At 38.2% G+C, this 20,179-nt stretch overlaps 1 protein-coding gene and 1 long non-coding RNA gene across 6 annotated transcripts; one reads left to right on the plus strand and one right to left on the minus strand.

Moving 5' to 3' along the window:
- Positions 1-618: 618 nt before the first annotated feature.
- On the minus strand, positions 619-7,947 carry LOC125277239. 3 transcript variants are annotated; one of them, XR_007186857.1, is made up of 4 exons: positions 7,810-7,947; positions 5,652-5,777; positions 1,861-1,966; positions 619-899 (listed from the first exon to the last, which is right to left on the minus strand). It is a non-coding gene; the product is annotated as an uncharacterized LOC125277239 (long non-coding RNA). The 3 variants fall into 3 exon arrangements; XR_007186862.1 differs by lacking the exon at positions 7,810-7,947 and adding an exon at positions 7,679-7,697; XR_007186858.1 differs by lacking the exon at positions 7,810-7,947 and adding an exon at positions 7,543-7,675.
- prl (prolactin) lies at positions 7,826-14,477 on the plus strand. 3 transcript variants are annotated; one of them, XM_048205568.1, is made up of 6 exons: positions 7,836-7,956; positions 9,557-9,736; positions 9,941-10,062; positions 12,344-12,451; positions 13,494-13,676; positions 13,816-14,477. In XM_048205568.1, exons 2-6 carry the CDS (start codon positions 9,703-9,705, stop codon positions 14,002-14,004), a joined length of 636 nt encoding a protein of 211 aa, XP_048061525.1. In that variant the 5' UTR covers positions 7,836-7,956; positions 9,557-9,702; the 3' UTR covers positions 14,005-14,477. The 3 variants fall into 3 exon arrangements, with proteins under 3 accessions (XP_048061533.1, XP_048061525.1, XP_048061541.1); XM_048205576.1 differs by lacking the exon at positions 9,557-9,736 and having other exon boundaries at positions 7,826-7,956; XM_048205584.1 differs by lacking the exons at positions 7,836-7,956; positions 9,557-9,736; positions 9,941-10,062 and adding an exon at positions 10,948-12,052.
- Positions 14,478-20,179: the final 5,702 nt, after the last annotated feature.

Consider the following 20,179-nt stretch of genomic DNA (forward strand, 5'->3'; position numbering starts at 1 on the left):
TAATCTCAACATTTCAGCAGTCCTTCATGGACATCAACATAAAACTAATCAGAATTTCCTCTGCTTATCTAGGCGGTAAAATTGGTGTGACAAGGCTTTTGAATTGTTAATTAGCTCACATTTCTTGTTTTGAACTATTTAAAGAACACGAAACCAGCCTTTACTACATGTGTGAGCATAGCCCAAACCCTGAGGATTTTGTTTTTCTTGGTTATTGAACATGTCTTCACACTTCTAGCTTGCTTGTTTGCTAATAGATCAGCTCATGAAAGTGCCTCAGATCCGATTGATTGACTGATGAGATCAGGGCAGTTGGGGATTTGAGTGGGTTTATTTGTGTGCGTCTTGAGTCAAAGTTAGAAGTTTAGAGTATTAGTGACACTGGAAAGCTTAATCTTCTATAGTTCACCTAAACCCATTACAAAGGCCTACATAATCCTTGCCTATAATCCACTTCACTGCAGCCACCTTAAAGGTTTAAGCTTATACATAAATAAAACCACAGGGACTCATCACTTCCTTTGGCAAGGGAGGATCTGCTAAGTGAGTTAATGAGAGACGTTTTTGAGTTTGCTTAAATTAAAACAATGTAAAACAAATTCAGTAACAAATCTTGAACCATTTTAAAATCTTTATTCAATTTTGTGAGCATCTGAGACACATTTACATCAAATCATGAGCTATTCCAAACTGTCAACAAATCAGATCAATACAATCAGCCACAAAAGGGGAGAGGTGGTTGGTGGTTTGAGGAATCCATGTAAGCTTCACATGAGTAGTAAAGAAGGGATGAGACGCAAGTACGGTCTCTGCTGCCAAACCCCAAACCCCATCATTTAGTCCAGTGCCATGAGCTACAGGGAATGCTGGGAAGGTGGAGGACTCAGTGCAGTAAACCCCTGAGAACAAACACAAATATGATTATGACGATTGCAAAATTCAATTGCAGTAGAAATTAAACAGAAATTAAAGTTCTCAATCATGAAGTTTACACATTAACTCATCTTATTATCGAAAATAATTTTTATATCTGTGTATGCCTAATTATTACACCATACCAATCTAATGTGCAACACTGTGATCAGCTTTATTCACCTTTAGAAGAAAACACAGTATGTGATACACTGGCTGAACTGACATAAAATATACAGTATGTGCAAAAGTCTTAGGCCACTATTAGATGTTGTTTTAGCAAGGGCATAATGACCATATATAATTATTTCTCAGTCTCTTCATTAGAATATAACCAGAAAATACAGGATATTTGTATGCAGCATCAAAAAACAGGAGGAAAAATGGCTTCTTTAGGCCAAAATGGTAAGTATTTATTGACCTCCCCTAAACCTAAATGGAGTGGAAAAGGACTGGAAGTCCAAGAAAACTTTCAAAATCTGATGAGAAGTTTCTCATAGTTTCTTCTTTGAGAAACTGGAAGAACTCCAGGAGGTCAAGCTAAATACTGATTGTTTTTACATTTTGTGTACATATTTCCGGTATTTTCTGTTTGCATCTTCATAAAGAGACTATAAATATGGATGGTCATTAAAACAATTATAAAACAAAGCGGGTGGTGGCCTAAAGGTGATGATACATGGGGCAACTTTTTGCAGGGCAGTGTTGCCAAGCGATTAGGCTTGGGCACTTTCCCATTGAGAATGGGCAACACATTTCTATCTAGATACTTCAGATCAAAATTTGTTGTCCATCCTCAATGGGACAGTGCCCAAGCAACATCACTCCGGAACATTGCCTGGCAACATTGCCCAAAAAGTTGCCCCATGCATCATCACCTTAAGACTTTTGCACAGTTCTGTACATCTCACGAAGTAGAGGAGAATAAAGCAAGTTAATATGCTTTACTTTTCCTGCATGTTGAGCTCCTCATGACGCCTCAGCATTGCTCTTCACACAGGCAGCAAATGCCTCCATCAGCTCCTTACACGCTTCCTCACCATTCTCCTTTACACTGAAGCACACAGAACACACAGTCATTACTCCAGCACACATAGGCCTATACACACACTGATTCACATCAACATATCACATATACAACATAAAAAATGCAGACAAAATAACATTTGTCACTCTGAAGCATACAAGACTGCATAAAAGTATGATAGTTCTGTACCACACAATTTAAAGACATATTACATAACTTCAGTTGGTGTTTTTAGTCATTTAAAATGTGGACTCATGACAGGCCGGATTCTGCTGGAACTGAATGGGACAGTATGTATGCATTTGTGCGAATGAGATTATTTGAGCCTCTCCACACCAAACAACGCCAGACACTGACACACCGCATTAGAGTGATGGAGCGAAAATGAGGGTTGGAATAACAGCGCGAAGGGGGGAAAGAAATGCAACAAGAGGATGGCAGATAATCCATCTGAACGAGAGAGCCCTAGAATCACGTGACACAGCAAGCAGGTAACGGAAAAGAGACATTCCTACTGCTAAAAGAGGGAGATGTCGTGACAGAAAGAGCCCCTCCCCCGGTTAGAAATGATTTCAGTGTCTCCTCCCCCACAGATCATCTGCTACATCTCACACGCTGACATAAGCAAGCTCTCCCTCTCTTCAGTGAGCAGTGATGTAACACACAGCTGGTCAATTTAAATAAAAAGAGCCTTATGCAGACTGGTTCTAATGAGTCATGTGACGTAGATGTAAGGATGCATGGGGGATAGTACATGCCAAGGGCATTTCCTTTTCATAGGCAGCCATTTTAATACTTCAGGGATTCAGAGAGAAGACATGCACGGGGAAAAGTGGACCATTGTGAAACAAGACTAATCAACAGTGTGAGACAAACTGCCTGCTATTGGACAAAAAACTATTAGGGTCAGATTATGTCCTTATCCTTAAGACCTTAACAATCAATAATTGGAGATCACAAAACCATTTGAGGTCAAGTGGAAAATCACTCATGTTTTGGTCTGCATTAAATGAACCAGAACATGGTTATTTTTTAAGACATTTGTATTTGGGAGACAAGTATTGAAACACTTTAGCCTGTGGGTGGAAAAGAGCACAATCATGCTAGTGTTAAAGGGATAGTTCACCCAAAAAATGAACATTTTGAAATTATTTCCAAACTGTTTATCTTACTTTCTTCAGTGGAACAGAAAAGATGTTGTTCTGAGAACATCTTTTATTGTCCATACAATGGAAGTCAAAGATAATCCAAACTGTTTGGTAACCAAATACTTCACAATATCTTGTTTTGTGTTTCACAGAAGAAAGAACGAAGAAAGTAAGACGTACGGTTTGGGATCAACATGAGGGCAAGTAAATGATGACAGAATTTTAGTTTTTGGGTGAACTATCCCTATCCCAGATTGTTTTCAAAATGGGTAAAATCACTGCAAAAGTGCATTAATAAACTATAAAAATAAAATAAATGATAAACCGAAAAGTGTTATTTGGGAGTAAAACACTGAAACACCTTAACCGGAGGTGTAAAACTACAATGATAGCAAAAAATAACAGACAATTGGGAAGATGATGTTCACCATCCCCAAATTAAGACTGAATAATTCACATGATGGCCAATCCTCCACATACATAATGCAGAAGGAAAAAGGGCACGGCTCAGGAGTGCTCTGATCTTAAACACAACAAATAGGAAATAGTACTCTAAAAATTGTCTAGTTTTACTTGAGCTAAACAAAAATTCAATTGTAATTTAATAAGTACTGAATCCATATGGAATTGATTAGTAGAGCGCCTATAACAAAGCTCATCCTGTGCTAATACTCCTGATTGAGTAACACTGTTTACCCTGAGGGGGGCTTCTGCAAAACTAGAATAATGCATTCCAACTGCTACTACAGGAACAGGCATGCTAACATAAATGAAAGGGAAAAAAACTTGCTTTAAGTGTAAAAGATTAACTTCTGCTTTGCATTAATTCTTTAAAGGACACCCCTAGAACAAAATGCCTGCTTGTTAACTCTGTGGCTAATGTCATAGACTTTGAGGCAGTAAAAGATAGAGAACACCTCAAGGTCATCACTATGAAATGCACAAATTTACAGAAAGCATCAAAAAGAGATCTGAATACAAGATGCATTCTCCCAGTGAATAACTGCTGGCTTCTGGGTTTAAACCTGTAATGGTAATCCTCTTCTGGGTTTAAAGCCCATGATGAATCAAGCCCCTTTGTGGAGTAGCATGACAAAAAAAAAAAAAAAACAAGATGGCCACTGCGACATGCTTAGACCAGGAGTAAAGTGATCCTGTGAATAGAACATGGCACACTATATAATGAATGACAGACACATACATCTACGCATACCCGAGTGTGCTATAAATACCAGTGTGGTGTACATTACTTAAAGGTCGGCCTTCTGTGAGGTTAAACATTCAGCTAGTCAGCAACACATGCAAGATGCTGGTCAAAATAATCACAGAAAGGTCAATGACAAACTGACCTTCTGTTAAAGTTTCTACCATTCCATCTGATAGTCTTAGTCATATCTGTCCCTGCAGCCTCCCATTGTCATGTTTGAGTGGGGATTGCTCATATGAGAGGAAATTATTGATGTTTACAAATGCACTTTTCTCCATTTTCCTAGCCCCCCTACCAATCCTTTCTGGATTAATGGATTTTGCTGGTTTGATATCCTGTAAATGGAGGTGATTGTGATGGACAGGGCATGCTTCAGATGGAACAGTGACATTATTCAACCAAATTCTTAACCCCACACCCTCCCCTATCAGGTCCTAGCACACCAAAGGTCAGGGTATGTGCAACCTTATCTGCGTTCTCATGCTGCCCAGGCCTGTCGACACTACAAACACAGAAAGCAGCCAATCTGCATTTTTTGGGTGGGTGGGTGTGGGGATTAGGGTCAAAATACAGCTTGAGCAATGGCTGGTGTCAATGGTGTCAGGAGAAAATGAACAATGAAACCATAAAATGTAGGGAAGACATAACATATCGATGAACGTTCATCACTTGCCATCACAATCCCCTTCATATAAAACCAACAAAACCCATTAGTGGGAGGGCAGGGAAAAACGGAGAAAAGGTTCATTCGCAAACATCAGTAATTCCCTCTCAATTAAGTGGTCAACCCTCAAACATGACAAAGCGAGCCCAGGAAGACTGCAGGGACAGAAATGGCGAAGACTAAGAGGGAAAAACAGGGATGGCAGGATGAGCGAGAGGAAAAGCATGACGTAGACACATTCCCAACAGCCAATCAGCCGTGAGGAAGAACTGAAGTTGAAGAAAAACCCCAGAATGCCCTTAATGAGCAACCCCATCACCCCCACTGCTGCTGCCAACTTAGATAAAACTGACACCAATCAAACCATTTAAAAAACTCACAAAACTTATTAGATCCTATTAGAAATACTGGATCCCACTGCGCGAACCCTCCACCTCGCATTCGTCGAAATGTCTTTCCTTCCCTCCATTTTGGATCGCCATCACAATGTAGAATACGCACAGCATATCATAATTCTACTGAATATCATCAATCCCAGCACGATCCTAAATATTTAAAACCTACAATAAAGCTATGTGGGAATAAATCTACATGTTGGAGCATCAGAATTTAACAAAATTTCATGCGGTCCATACAGGGTTACAACGAACCTGTAACTATGGACCATACATGAATTCTACCTCAGTCACTTACCATTTGTCTAAATCTGCCTTGATGCCCACACAGGGTGCTGGGACAGGGGTCTCGGCAGGAGATGCAGTCTCTGAGTCTGACATGGTCTATGGTGTTGGTGTTTATGCGTGCCTGCTCTGTGAGCTCCTGTGGTTGCATGTGCAGAAGAAAAAGAGAGAATGGAGAGTTAGAGTTGGCAAGAGGGAGGGGGAGTGTACATAGTTCACGGGGGAGGGAGGAGGGGGGGACATGAGAGTGCACATATGTGTACATGCGCAAGAGATCAAACGGTGATCGGCTTCAAGCTTACTCAGCAAAGACACCATTCTAAAAGTTTGGTCCTTCAAACACAAAAAAGCTAATAACTGTGCTTCTTTCTGCACCTAGAAGCACAGTGAGTAAAGAAGTACGATGAGACAGTGACAAGTATGCAGAGAAACTTAAATTTGGACAGAAAAGCTGCACTATTTGTTGTGTTATGTCATGGACTGTGCATGGACACCCCCTAATGGCAACATGTTTTCATGACATGCTCCACAGCTGCGCAAGCACAAGCTGTTTTTTTTTCCCCCTTTGCTCATCATGTTTAATTTTCATATAAAAGCAGCATCATTTAAATTACATTTAATTTATTATATTTCAATTATTGGTTTGAAAGATTTAAAGATACATCCAGGGTGTACATTAGGATAAACAAACCAAAAAAAAAAATAGTCAAAAGATATTAACAAACATAAAAAGGTTAAATAAAAACATTAAAATGTTTACACATTTTACAGCTTTTTTATTTAACTTTTTAGGTATTGAACTTTGACTTTAAAAACGGTTACCTTCACTATATTTACATTTATATATGTTAAATGTAGATCAAAGGTGAACGTGATTTAACAAAGTACAACATGTTCCTGGATAAAGGTCTTTGTAGATCCTGGACAACATTCCAATCAACCTATCAGATTTGAGGGACAAGTTTACCATTTATGTCAAGTTTAGGCTTGCAACCAGGGTTAGGTGCTTCTACATCAATATTATTCAACTATCATTTCCCTCTGATTTTAGGGATAAGTTATGGGTAGGGTTAAGTTTAGGGGTTGGGAAAAGGTTAGGACTAAATTTTCGGATAGGAATGTTGTTCCAGGATCAACGAAATATGTTGATCAAAGAACATGCCTTACTTGGCAAAATCACGGTGACCGTAGATCATATAAGCAAATTAATTAAATAATATTTCATATGATAAGACATGTCACAAGTAGTAGCATTTTCAAAACAACTGAAAGCATCATAACCCGCTTTTCCACTATCGGGCCAGGGCTACGGGCAGGCCGGGGCCAAAGCTTCGGACCTCGAGCCCAAAAAGTTTTAGGGGTCGTGAAGCTCCACCCATTAGATCCGCAGAGGTGGAGCTGGACTGGGTCATGCTCCACCCATTACGTTCAGAGAGGGTGAGCTGGACATCATCTGGCTCTGCAGTGAGCACCACTTGTATAAACCAGGGACTTAACTTCCCTGAAGCAATCTGCATTCAGATAAACTAAATTCCCGAGAGATCTAAGTCACGTTGACGCAGTTTGAGTTGGATGCACAAAAAGAAATCATATCAATACTACTTTGTTGTTTTACAATATATTTATGTGATTATTATTTGTAAGCTATTTTTTGTATTTTTTTCCCCACATGTTTATTCCTCTTTTCGTTTGTTAATTATTATTGCATTATTTAAAAACAGGCTAAAATGTAATGTAATGTAAAATTCGTAACGCTGAACGTTACCTGTCTTTGCATTTTAAAACGCTTTCGACATAATGTGTGCATGTGGAGGGATACATTTCACTGCAACAAAAGAACGTTTCAGGCCTACTTGTTACTTTCCAAATATCTGAAACTTTTGTGAATCTCTGCAACAACTCACCTCCTGAACGGTCAGTTGAAAAGCTAAGCTTGGTTAAGCCTACCTGTCGGTCTAAATCAAAAGCAGGAATAAAACCTGAAGGAACAAATGACTGAAAGTGCACGCGCATCTGAAAATGACGCTGGAGGTACTTAACTGCTGCGACCTTCCTCTCAGAACACCGTGTTCTCTGAACAATCAACTCACTTTCATGTATATTTACACTGCTGCCTACGAGCTAAAGTGTTCATAATTAAATTTGCATGAAATGTCAACCAATTACTTTACCTGGATCTGCAGTCCGGAAGGATCTGGCAAGAGTTAACTGGAAAACAAAATGAATATTGTTGAACCGGGTTCGACTGGATCCACCACGCCTCCTGCTCTTTGAGTCTTTGGGAAGGAGATACGCCCCGCAATGCAGCGGACACACTGGTATACAAAACTGTTCAATATTAAAGCTGTTTTGGGAATTTTCTTCCTTTACCAGTGGGGGTCAACTGATGAGCTTTTTAGGGGTTGGTCAAATTAAATTCTAAAATGTACAAGTTCCCTGAAATATATGAGCAGTTTGGATATAGTTTATGCCAATTTGAGCTAACATAATGAATGAATGATTTTAACATAACATAACATTTATTACATAAAGTGTAATGCCTTAAAATTTTACATTTCAAGGTCCTGTATGGTCACTGTAATGGCACAATAAATTAACAATAAGTAGTCAAAAGATCAATATTTAAAAAAAAAAAAAAAAAAAATGTCTTGGTTATGCAAATATTAAGAGAACATTCCATTTTATCATTTTGCAAACATCAGCATTACTATTGAATGTTTTCTGAAAATTGAACGCTGAACAGAACGTTTCTACACAGAAGTAATTTTTGTGTGCTATCGTTTTGAGAACAGACCAGATAACTTTGAATCAACAGTCAATTAATATTACTGGAAGAACATTTGTTCTTAACTTGAACAAACCTTCTGAGAACATTCCCTGTTAGCTGGGTGGATATTTTGCATTAAAAGGAGGGCAACTGGAAGAAGAGCTTGCTCTCAGCAACAAGGTGTCTTGCTTACGTAAGCAAGACACCCTATGTTATGGGGACAAATTGTCCCCAAAAATTTCTGAAATCCTTGTCCTTGTAGGGACATTTTTTGGTCCCCATGAGGAAAACAGCTTATAAATCAATCATACAATGTGATGTTTTTTGAAAATCTAAAAATGCAGAAACTATAAAGCATTATGTCTATTGAATGTCCCCATAAAACATGAAAACCCAACGTGTGTGTGTGTGTGTGTGTGTGTGTGTGTGTGTGTGTGTGTGTGTGTGTGTGTGTGTGTGTGTGTGTGTGTGTGTGTGTGTGTGTGTGTGCGCGCGCATTTTTTTGAACGGATTGTACACAGGAGCAAGGGGGGTAACAGAAGAATTTCCCCACACAGACGTGGAAAAATGTCAGCCTCTAAGAGCAGACCAACAGAGATAAATCAGAAACATGAAGAAAGCATAGTACAGTAAAGTTTCATAACAATTTGGTTTAATAAGCACATTCAGAAATAAATAAAAAAGAAAAGAAAATAAACTAAAAGGGCATAAAAGCTCTCAGTCCACAGCAGGACATGACAAATGAGTGTTTCTTTTGTGGGGGAAGGGTCTGCCATGTGTAGACCTTCTTTAAATGGCACAGGGCTGCAAGAGTGCATGAATTGATACCTTCATAGTGGTGCAGTCTATGAGAATTGTTTCATTTTCCATTTGTTCTTCCATTCAGATATCCTAAAGATCCTAAAGTAATCACATCACACTAAACACATTTTTTAAACACAAAAACAGAGATAAACAAAATGTTCCTTTTCACTTTAAATAAACTCTATAATCAGAAGTTTCTCTGTCCAGTAAATGAAAGAGCGCTTTGCATTTATTTATTTGGCACTTCATGTGACGACTGGTGAATTTTGCCCCCCTGTGTCCTGTATCTACTCAAAAAGCTTATCAATATTGATTAACCAAACTCTCAAAACAATGTTTTTCATTAGTTTCAGGATTGAACTAGTTTCAATACACCTGGAGTGTAAGACTTACTGCATATCCAAATGAAAGAAGTAGGGCTATATAATGAAAAGCTCAAGAGAGGAGAGCAAAAAGCAAAGATTCAAGCAAGAGAATAAAGAAACCAGTTAAAATGATGGCTGAAGGATCTAGACTATACTTTGCAGGTAAGCAAACCTTATCTTCCTCAGTCTAACCTTTTCCCGCCACATTTTAGACTTTATCTCTATTACCTTGTTACATCCCCTTTCGGTTCCCCCATTTTTGGTTCATGCTTACTTGATTTCAGTTCCCTCTATCTGTATTTCTCCTTTTACCATACTCCAAATGACAATACTGTTTAACTGTTCCTCTTTGTCTTTGCTTCTCAGTGACCGTCCTGATGTGTGCATTTGTCTCAATCAACGGTGTCGGTCTGAATGATCTACTGGAAAGAGCCTCTCAACTTTCAGACAAACTTCACTCCCTCAGCACCTCTCTCACCAATGACCTGGTCAGTACTAAACACCCTCTAAAAAAAAAAAATGTTTGAGTGTATGTGTTGTTACAGTGACTATGATGATGGAAAGAGCCCAAAGCAGTATGAGATCCAGATCAAACAGGTAAGTAATAATGGCAGAGCAGTATACAATAGGATTTACACGAGAAAAGGACAAATGAGTAGATGACGTTTCTGGAGTGGAATGGAACAAGACGATGGACCAGGAACAGGCAAGTAGTCTTTCAGGCTGGTATTCACAGGATGTTGAGTCTGTAATCATTGTTTACAGTGAGTGTCTTTTATAGGGCATTGATGAGACTGCGATAGGATCATCAACTGACAGACCTGAGTAGAGTCTGTGTGATTGAGGATGATGGCAGAACCGGAAAGAGCCAGGTGGAGCCAGAGGGGTGGTGGATCGAGGCACAGCAGGAGATCCACAAGTCCAGAGCAGTGCCAGAGCAATGACTGACCATGGTGGAGCAGAGGGAGTGCAGGGCCAAGGTAGAGTCCAGGGCTCAGAGGCTTGAGGTGAAGCCAGGGGATCCTCATATAAAATGCGGAGCTGCAAATTGGAAATCCAAGGCGAATCCGAGCAGCAGAGCAGAACCACAGGAGGAGTCTAGGGGGTTAAGGGAGACAGCCGAGGTGAGGCAGAGGAGCTGGACGGCTTAGGCAGAGGAGGGAGAGGGAAGCTGGGTGGGACAATCCTCAATGAAGGAAACTTGGAGCTGGGCAGAGCCAATGGCAATAAAGGAGACTTGAGGTTGGGCGTGACCAGAGGCAATGAAAGAGCTCGGAAGCTGGATGGGACCACTGGGACATACAGACAGCTGGAAGGCACCAGCAGAGGAGGAGGCTCAAAGACAGGAACAAAGGTGGGAACTGGCTCGGTTTCATCCAGGTCAATAAGCCACTCCAGTCACTCCAACTCCACCAATATTCCCACTTGGATGAATGTGGGGACCGGCTCACTCACCTGGACAGACTCGGCTTGCTCTGGGTTTGAGGCAAGCATTTGCTCAGGCTCTGTAGCAGAGTTGCTGCTGGGTGGAAGTGGCTTCGGGATTGGAGGAGGGGGCTTGGAGATGACTATAGGAGATACTCGAACTGGGGAGATGGACTGTTCCTCCACTATCCCCACTGTGTTGGAAGATCTGTAAACCCACAGGGTGTAATTGATGAAGTCCACCAGGGAACTATAACCCTCATTCAACAGTAACATCTGGCCGAGGATCTCATCCATCCCACTCCAAAAAGATGTACTGTACTTAAGGGCCTCATCCCAGCACGACTCCTGATAGATCTCAAGGAAATCCTCCACATAGTCTTCCAGAGGGTGGTCATCTTGGGTGAGGGTGAGCAGGGACTCATCAGTGACAGAGTAAAATCATGGAGTGAAAAATGTTGGTGGAGCCTGCTGGATTCACAGTGTTGGTAGGTCTGGCCATCTGTAACACTGACGCAGACAATGGATGATGGAAAGAACCCAAAGCAGGTTTATTAAAGACACAGGTGAGCATACAGGTAAGACAATGGATCCAGATCAAACAGGTAAGTAATAATGGTAATGGCAAGCAGAGCAATATACAATATTGGATGATAGCTACACTTACTATACAGTAGTGATGTTATGTATGACACTGAAGCTTTGAAGGACGTATTGAGCGTGCAGCACAATCTCCAGTGAAGCCTTGGACGTGTTAGACTTATTTGTGCACATAACGTTGAATCCATCTATGGAGTGTGGTGGCTGCTTCATCGACAGAACTTCTTCCCCAAGCTTTTAGCTGCTTTATTTTTTACTAACCACCAGATGGCCCTGTTTTCAACACTGTAGAAGCTTTGAGTCTTTTTCTGGAACAGTCAAGGGAAAGCCTCAGTGCTTTATGAGCCTTCATTTCCCCATCCCTACTATAGAGGAACACACAAAGAGAGGACAAATGAGCAGATGACAATGCTGGAATTGAAGACAATGGCAAACAGGGAAATAATATTTCAGGTTGGTATCCTGTGGTCATAATAGTGACCAGACAATGAGTTCAATGAGTGAATGTCTTTTATATGGTATTGATGATACTGTGATAGAATCCAGGTGTGCTTGATGAAAACAGGTGAGAATCATGAGGGATGCTGGGTAATGTAGTTTGTGAGTGCAGCAAGTGAGACAGAGTCCAGTATGTGTGTGACAGTTACATGCCCACTGGGTTATTTTTGACTTCAGTTTTATCCAAATATGTATTTTTTTCATAAATTTGATGTTGTTTGTTTGATATTAACCTCTCAACCACAGGATTCTCACTTTCCTCCTGTTGGGAGGGTAATGATGCCCCGTCCGTCGATGTGCCACACATCCTCCCTTCAAATTCCCAATGACAAAGACCAAGCCCTGAAAGTGCCGGTAAGAACACACTTTAATGCATTCATCTTTCTCTTTTTAAAATGTAAAAATTCTTTCTCCTAAAATAAATATATTTTTTAAAATGACAAATAGCTATTAGACATTATGCGGCATAATATAAATAAAATATATTTTATTTTAATTGTAATTACTTAATTTATACTTTAATGTATACTAATTTTATACTTTATACTTTAATTTATATAACATATAGCACAAACATAAAACAAACTATACAAAAACATAATAAATATAATAACCATAATTTAAAAAAGACATTTCTGTCCCTTCTTTCAAAGTCACCCAAAAACTGGACTCTTCAAAATGTTCTTAAAGAGATCATAAAAGAAATCCATATGAATCAAGCTGTTTAATCCAAGTCTTCTGAAGAGACACAATCGCTTTACATGATGAAGAGATTTTAATTTAGAATTTTATTCGCATATAAACATTGATCAAAGCACATTAACCCTCTGGTATTATTCATTTGGCAGTTTTTTTTGTTTGTTTTTTTTTTCAGTAAAATCAATGTCATATATTTTTGTTCAATAATACTTTTTATTTTGTATTTTGAGAGTATTTAGTAGTACTAATTAATATTTATGCAATAATTTTGATCAATAATGATGATTTTTTTTTTCCTATTGAAATAATTTTTTTATTACTTTTCAATTAAAGCTGTATTTAATTTTAAAAAAGAGACAATGCCTTTAAAATCCAATTTTTGAAGGCAGATTAGTGTGACAATTTTTTTTACAACCATTAAGTTTTTTCAAATAAAGTCCACCCTTTTTTGTGTGTGTGGTCACATAGCGACTGCTGCAAAAGTTTTCATACCATTCCAATGAAGTAGCGATTTTTAAAATTTCAAAATGTTTTTTTTGGGGGGTCTAAAATGACCGAACAACACCACAGGGTTAAATATGTTACATGTAGGCTCAGCTGTATATAGGCTATACTTGCTTGAACAAATCTCATTGGTTCTTGCAGAAAATGCAAATATGCTTGCGTGACATGGATTTTTATCTAATTTTTTCTGCAGGAGGATGAGTTGCTTTCTTTGGCTCGGTCTCTGCTGCTGGCCTGGTCCGATCCCCTCGCCCTCCTCTCCTCTGAGGCATCCAGCCTAGCACATCCAGAACGCAACACCATTAACAGCAAGACCAAAGAACTGCAAGACAACATCGACAGCCTGGGTGCAGGTCTGGAGCATGTTTTTCACAAGGTGAGTGCGCTTTTAGGAACAGCTGGAATGTTGATTGTAAGAGGGCAATATGAAGTAAATCCGAATGATTTTTGGATATAAACATAAAGAAATCTAAAGTATTTGATTTATATGTTGTCCCTATCTCTCTTCTCTACAGATGGGCTCATCCTCAGACAACCTGTCCTCTCTCCCTTTTTACAGCAACAGCCTTGGCCAGGATAAAACCTCTCGACTTGTCAATTTCCATTTCCTGTTGTCCTGCTTCCGCAGGGACTCCCACAAAATTGACAGTTTCCTCAAAGTTCTGCGCTGCCGGGCAGCCAAGAAGAGACCTGAGATGTGCTAGAGTGAAAATGCTACTCTGCTTCTGTCATTGTGGATGTTAAGTTAAAATGTCAGAGCAGTGAGTGATTTGAAATGTTTCTTAATAATACCGCATGGCAAAACATGCCCTTTATTGTTTCAAAGATGTAGATATTTGATTCACTTTCTTATATACTTGAATAAATAAATGGACCAATGGGCCATATTGCTGTCCCCAGAGATAAAAGACAACAAAAAGTAAACAAAATTATTTCAAGTAAATTTTAAAATTGAAGGTCATATAAAAGGTCTGCATGCAGTCATACTGTTTGATGAATAAATGCACAGAGTATATTGAAATGTTTGACCATGCTCAGTTTGATAAGACATTTGTATAGTAAGTATTTATTAAGAAATTATGTTGGATCTTTAACACGTTTATTTTAACATTATCTCCTGAAATGCAATATTTAAAGCTTTGCAGCAATGTCAATAAATTTCTATCATGCAAATTTATATTGACTCATGAAATGTCATTACACACACACATGGAAAGAGCTTAACTTTCAAATAACCAATATTTTACATTATTTTTTGTGACCTTTATTCTACCACTTATGTGTTATTCTAACACATAATTACAAATTTAAATCTGTTTAAGAAACATGGAAAACTGAGGTGAAGAACATTGTATTTAGCATTTAAGGTAAAGATGATGACATCAAATGAATGATGCTGTTAAGCAAAGTTGCTAGCAAGAGGTTTCTCCCAGTTCCTGTTCTCTTTATTGCAAGTCAAGATTACTAAGACTCTCACCTCTTGTCTTTAATGGCTCTTGGTGCCCCTGTCCCATTCCTTGAATAATTATGCTGATTGGATTGGTGAAACATGGGGCAGGTTCCTATTCCTGCATACTTCATTTGCACGCTTAGTTTATATAAGAAATGAGAACTGTCAGACCTTTACACTAAAATATCTTTCTCTATTGCCTATAAGTTTAGAAGTAAAATAAAATTGAAATGACAAAATTGTCAAATTATAAATATATATTTTTATTATTATAGAATGACCCATGGATTAAATGAGTTAGCAATTTCATATACATTTGTAAAAAAAAAATTTGGAAGAAATATACCAACATGTACAGAACATTAGTGAAACACAAAAGCAAAGACCCTCTTTTGCATGAGCTCCAGTGGATGGTGCTCTTGACAAACCTGTGTAGAGTCTGTGACATACAGACAGAGGTGGAGCATCTGCTCAGAGCTGATAGCAAGAGTATACATTTGTTGGCTGAACACTGTAGCTGAAACAGACAACAATGAAGCACAGAGAAACAGGTACTGTAATAATTATTTATGGAAAGAGGTTTCATTTAACAATAGGATGTTTCATTTCAAGAATGCATGGTTCAGCCAATAGACTGTAATTTTTTACTCACACATGTATTTGTTCCTTTTCTTTGTCAATGGAAGGCTGAAATGGATGAGCTGAGAATTTTTTTATTGGGAAAGCAAGGAGCAGGAAAGAGCGCATCAGGAAACACTCTTCTGCGTAAGCAATCATTCCACACAGCGGCCAGCTCAAAGCCAGTTACTGAAGCCTGTTCAATGAGCATATCTACTGTAGACAAGCAAACAATCAAAGTGATCGACACTCCTGGATGGTGTGATGATTCTTCTGTATTTGAAAATGACGCCAAGCAGGTAATCATCAAATGCATCAACATGTCTAGTCCTGGGCTGCATGTTTTTCTCCTGGTGCTGCCTGTTTTCAATGAAGAGATAAACACAGTCATGAATATCCTGAAGGAGTTTGGGGATGAAGTCACCAAATACATGATAGTGCTGTTCACCAAAGAGGATGACCTGGAGGACATTGAAGACTACCTGAAGGAAGTCCACCCAAATCTGAAGACAATCATTCAGACAAAGACAAAGATATCGTGTCTTCAACAGCAGAGACAACAAAAATGACCATCAAGTCTCTTCTCTTCTGAAGAAGATTGATGAGATGGTGAAGAGGAATGAGGGAAAATGTATCAAAAAGTGGATGACAGAAGAAGACAACAGTTTAGGACAGAAGAAGATAATTCAGTCCAGGACCAAAACAAAGATCTGTCTGAAAGAGAAATTGGAGGCAGGAGAAACAGATGTGGTACTGAGGAAGTTGATGGTGAGAGAAAAATCGATATCAAATTAAGGCATATTCAGTGATAAACACAAACAAAGAATTTACTTGTCAAAATCATATCACAATTCTTAGCTTAAAAAAAGAATTCTAAAATTGGTCAATTCTAAAGATTCTGCTTTGATTCAAGTAGTTTTCTGTGACTATAAATCACAGAAACTGCGTTTGTTAGGGACATTCTCAGTCTTGCAATGTTTGAAAAATTAAAGTCTCAGAGGTTTATAGCCAGCGTTTTCAGCACACATGAAGCATGATCTGGCTTCTGGTAATTCTGGTGATTCTAGAATGCTTTCTGCTCTGTAATAAAAGAATAAATGATTTTATAAAATTCTATGCATCATTCTTTGTTTGTCTACACACACACGCATACATACACACACACATATATATATATATATATATATATATATAGCTTGATATAAGTTATTTAAGTTAGGGACTGCTTGGTTTTAAGTTATCAGTACAACACAGAGACAAGGCAATAGAATGTTCAATAGAAATTTGCACAATCAATTTATTTCTGAACTATAATTTATATGTAGTGTGTCATGTACAGTCAAACCAAAAAAAATATTCAAACATTTTTGATATATTTTTACTAGTGGGTGCAGGACACTATAGTTCATTTATGTAAGTGAGGATAGCAAAATAAAGTAAACTGTGACATATTATACCCAAAAATTCTTCATACAGTGGACTACCAGTAAAACTGATAAAAATTTGGGACCAAAAATTATTCAGACACTTTGACCTGACCATGTTTTGCTTAAGTGTTATCTGACATAATTAAGATTATTTTTTTCTGACACAATTTAACTCTGAGATCTTGTCATATTTTATTACATTTTTTTAAAACTATAGTGAATAAACTGTATTAATGAATGAAATGTTCAAGGTGTCTGAATAAATTTTGGTATGACTATATATGTAAACACTGAAAAGACATCAAAATGAAAACAAGAGCTGAATTGCAATTGCAGTTGTAGTTCAGGGGCCCGTGTCAGTAAGGAGGTTCAACTAACTCTGAGTTAAAACTTGAACTTTGAGTTGATTTACCCTGAGATGTGAAAACTCTGAGTTTTCGGTTTCAGAACAGTTGAATTGAGTTAGTTCAACTGACTGTGAGTTAAGCGCGTACACCACGACTATGATAAAAGCCATGATTAATTGAGCTCCAATATTCTGATTCACCTGCCCATTGCATAGCATAAATATGTTAAGTTTGTGACCTTGTAAACCTGTGCTGGAGAGGGCAGTATCATTTCAACAGGCGTAACTTTTAACATTGAGAAATTATGTTCCCCCTAGTAAACCCATTCAGTACAACACCTGTACTTTTATATTTTAATCTGTAGCGTACCCCGGCTTTTTCTTGCATACAGGTGTTGGCACTTCTCTAGCCGGTACTCTGACTGAGGGGTACTATCAAACACTGTCACAATACAATTCATCATGGTATATATAAAATAATAAAAATAATCAATATAATATGTTTAAATTTAATAGGCATACATTAAACAGATATTAAATGGACACAAAAAAGGCTAGAATGCTTTTAAACTTGTAAATATTTGTTACAAAAATAGTCCCTAGATATAGGCTACATATTGACTGCTCAGTTTTGTTTTGTGCTTTTTTTTTTTTGCCTTGTTTTTTTGTATGTCAGTTTTGATATCAGGTTATAATCTGACAACTTGCCAAACTGTTCACGTAAAACTGGGATGGACTGAGGCATCCCTTAAAAACTCATTCTGTAGTTTCTCTCTTACAGGCTCTCTTTCTGGATCTCTGGCAAACTGAGCCAAAATGAATCGACAAATATCAGGTTTGTAGGTTTATTTCTTGGATACCCTAATTGTTCCAAGTTTCATAAAAATAATTATGCCTCTGTAATCATAAAAAAAAAATTACGAATGAACTGATTTATGATTTATGCCCCATCTTTCTTCTCGTCTTGGTGATTGGCTGCTTTACCGCCAAAGAGAAGAAAAGTCCAGCAGATACAGGATGTCTACAAGGACAAAGGAGCTACAAGATATTCAATGATTTTGTTCACAAGGGCAGATGACCTGGAGGACACAAACATTGACAGCTATCTCAAAGGGGCTGCAGAAGATCTATAAGCCTTGGTTTCCGAGTGCAATGGCAGGTACCATGTTTTCAACAATAAAGATAAAAGCCATAACCAAGTAGCCATGCTCCTGCAAAAGTTCCAAGACATTGTGCAACACAATGGTGGTGAATGCTACACCAACACATTATACAAGCTACTGGAGAAATACAGGGAGTGCAAAATTATTAGGCAAGTTGATTTTCTGATCATATTTTTTTTCCAAGCACATTTTACCAATTCCAATCCACATCAATCTTAATAACTACTATTAATATTGTTTTTAATCATTTATAAGTGATATATAATTGTTCATGAAGGCTGGAAATGAAAAATGCCTTATATTCAGGTGTGCAGAATTATTAGGCAAGTTTTCTTTTACAGGCAAAATGAGCCAAAAAAGAGATTTAACTCAGACTGAAAAGTCAAAAATTATTAAATACTCATGAGAAGGACGCAATACTAATGCAATACTAGAAATTGCAAAGTTAAAGCATGACCAAGGGACAGCAAAATGCTCATTAGGTCAGTGGGGTCAGACAAAAACAGGTGGAAAAGAAAAGACACGTTAACTGCAAAATAATTAAGAATTATGTGTGAAACCATCAGGAACCCTTTAGTCTCCAGCGCCACCATTTTCCAGAACTGCAACCTACCTGGAGTCTCCAGAAGTTGAAGGTCTCAGGATCTCAGAGACTTAGGTTAGCTAAAGAATCCTAAAAAATGACCCGCACTTGATAAGAATCACAAGCTGAAGTGTTATAAAATACATGAAGACTGGGTTTTTATAGGCCTTATAAACCGACAGCTTGAGAGTGACTCCTGAAGGACCAGCACCACATCCTCTTGTACCACTGTTTGAAGAATTTATCTTCCAGAATCTGGCAGTAAGTTTTGGAAGATCATTTTTAGTCCATCTCTGCAAGACAGACATTTCAGGATAAGAGATGGACTAAAAGTGAACTCAAACACCTTACTGCCAGATTCTGGATAAATTCTTCAAACAGTGGTACAAGAGGATGTGGTGCTGGTCCATCAGGAGTCATTCTCAAGCTGTCTGTCTATAAGCCCTATTAAAACCCAGTCTTCATGTATTTTATAACACTTCAGCTTGTGATTCTTATCAAGTGCAGGTCATTTTTTAGGATTCTTTAGCTAACCTAAGTCTCTGAGATCCTGAGACCTTGCACTTCTGGAGACTCCAGGTAGGTTGCAGCTCTGGAAAATGGTGGCGCTGGAGACTAAAGGGTTCCTGATGGTTTCACACTTAATTCTTCACCTTAATTCTTAATTATTTTGCAGTTAACATGTGTATTTTCTTTTCCACCTGTTTTTGTCTGACCCCGCTGACCCAATGAGCATTTTGCTGTCCCTTGGTCATGCTTTAACTTTGCAATTTCTAGTATTGCATTAGTATTGCGTCCTTCTCATGAGTATTTAATAATTTTTGACTTTTCAGTCTGAGTTAAATCTCTTTTTTGGCTCATTTTGCCTGTAAAAGAAAACTTGCCTAATAATTCTGCACACCTGAATATAAGGCATTTTTCATTTCCAGCCTTCATGAACAATTATATATCACTTATAAATGATTAAAAACAATATTAATAGTAGTTATTAAGATTGATGTGGATTGGAATTGGTAAAATGTGCTTGGAAAAAAAATATGATCAGAAAATCAACTTGCCTAATAATTCTGCACTCCCTGTATAAGAAAAGAGAAGTTGAGTGACAACGGGAAGCTGATGCGATTAAAAGGGAGATTCAAGCCAGAGAGGCTGAGCTTCAAAGAAGGTTACAACTCATGGAACAGGAGCAGCGTCAAAGGTTGAGAGAAGCACGGCTGCAGGAACAACTGAGACAACAGGAACCTGACAGTGTCATAGGAGGTGCTGTTATGGTTTCTTTGCTGGAGCAAATG

Source organism: Megalobrama amblycephala, linkage group LG1 (genome assembly GCF_018812025.1).
Source record: "Megalobrama amblycephala isolate DHTTF-2021 linkage group LG1, ASM1881202v1, whole genome shotgun sequence".
NCBI classification, from domain to species: Eukaryota; Metazoa; Chordata; class Actinopteri; order Cypriniformes; family Xenocyprididae; genus Megalobrama; species Megalobrama amblycephala.

What these genes read in the sequence shown, in the direction of transcription:
- prl (XM_048205568.1), top strand. Translation starts at nt 9,703, where the DNA reads ATGATGGCTGAAGGATCTAGACTATACTTTGCAG. An exon ending in CCTCTCTCACCAATGACCTG is followed by an intron (nt 10,063 to 12,343) that starts GTCAGTACTAAA and finishes TCTCAACCACAG; the next exon opens with GATTCTCACTTTCCTCCTGT. An exon ending in ACCAAGCCCTGAAAGTGCCG is followed by an intron (nt 12,452 to 13,493) that starts GTAAGAACACAC and finishes TTTTTTCTGCAG; the next exon opens with GAGGATGAGTTGCTTTCTTT.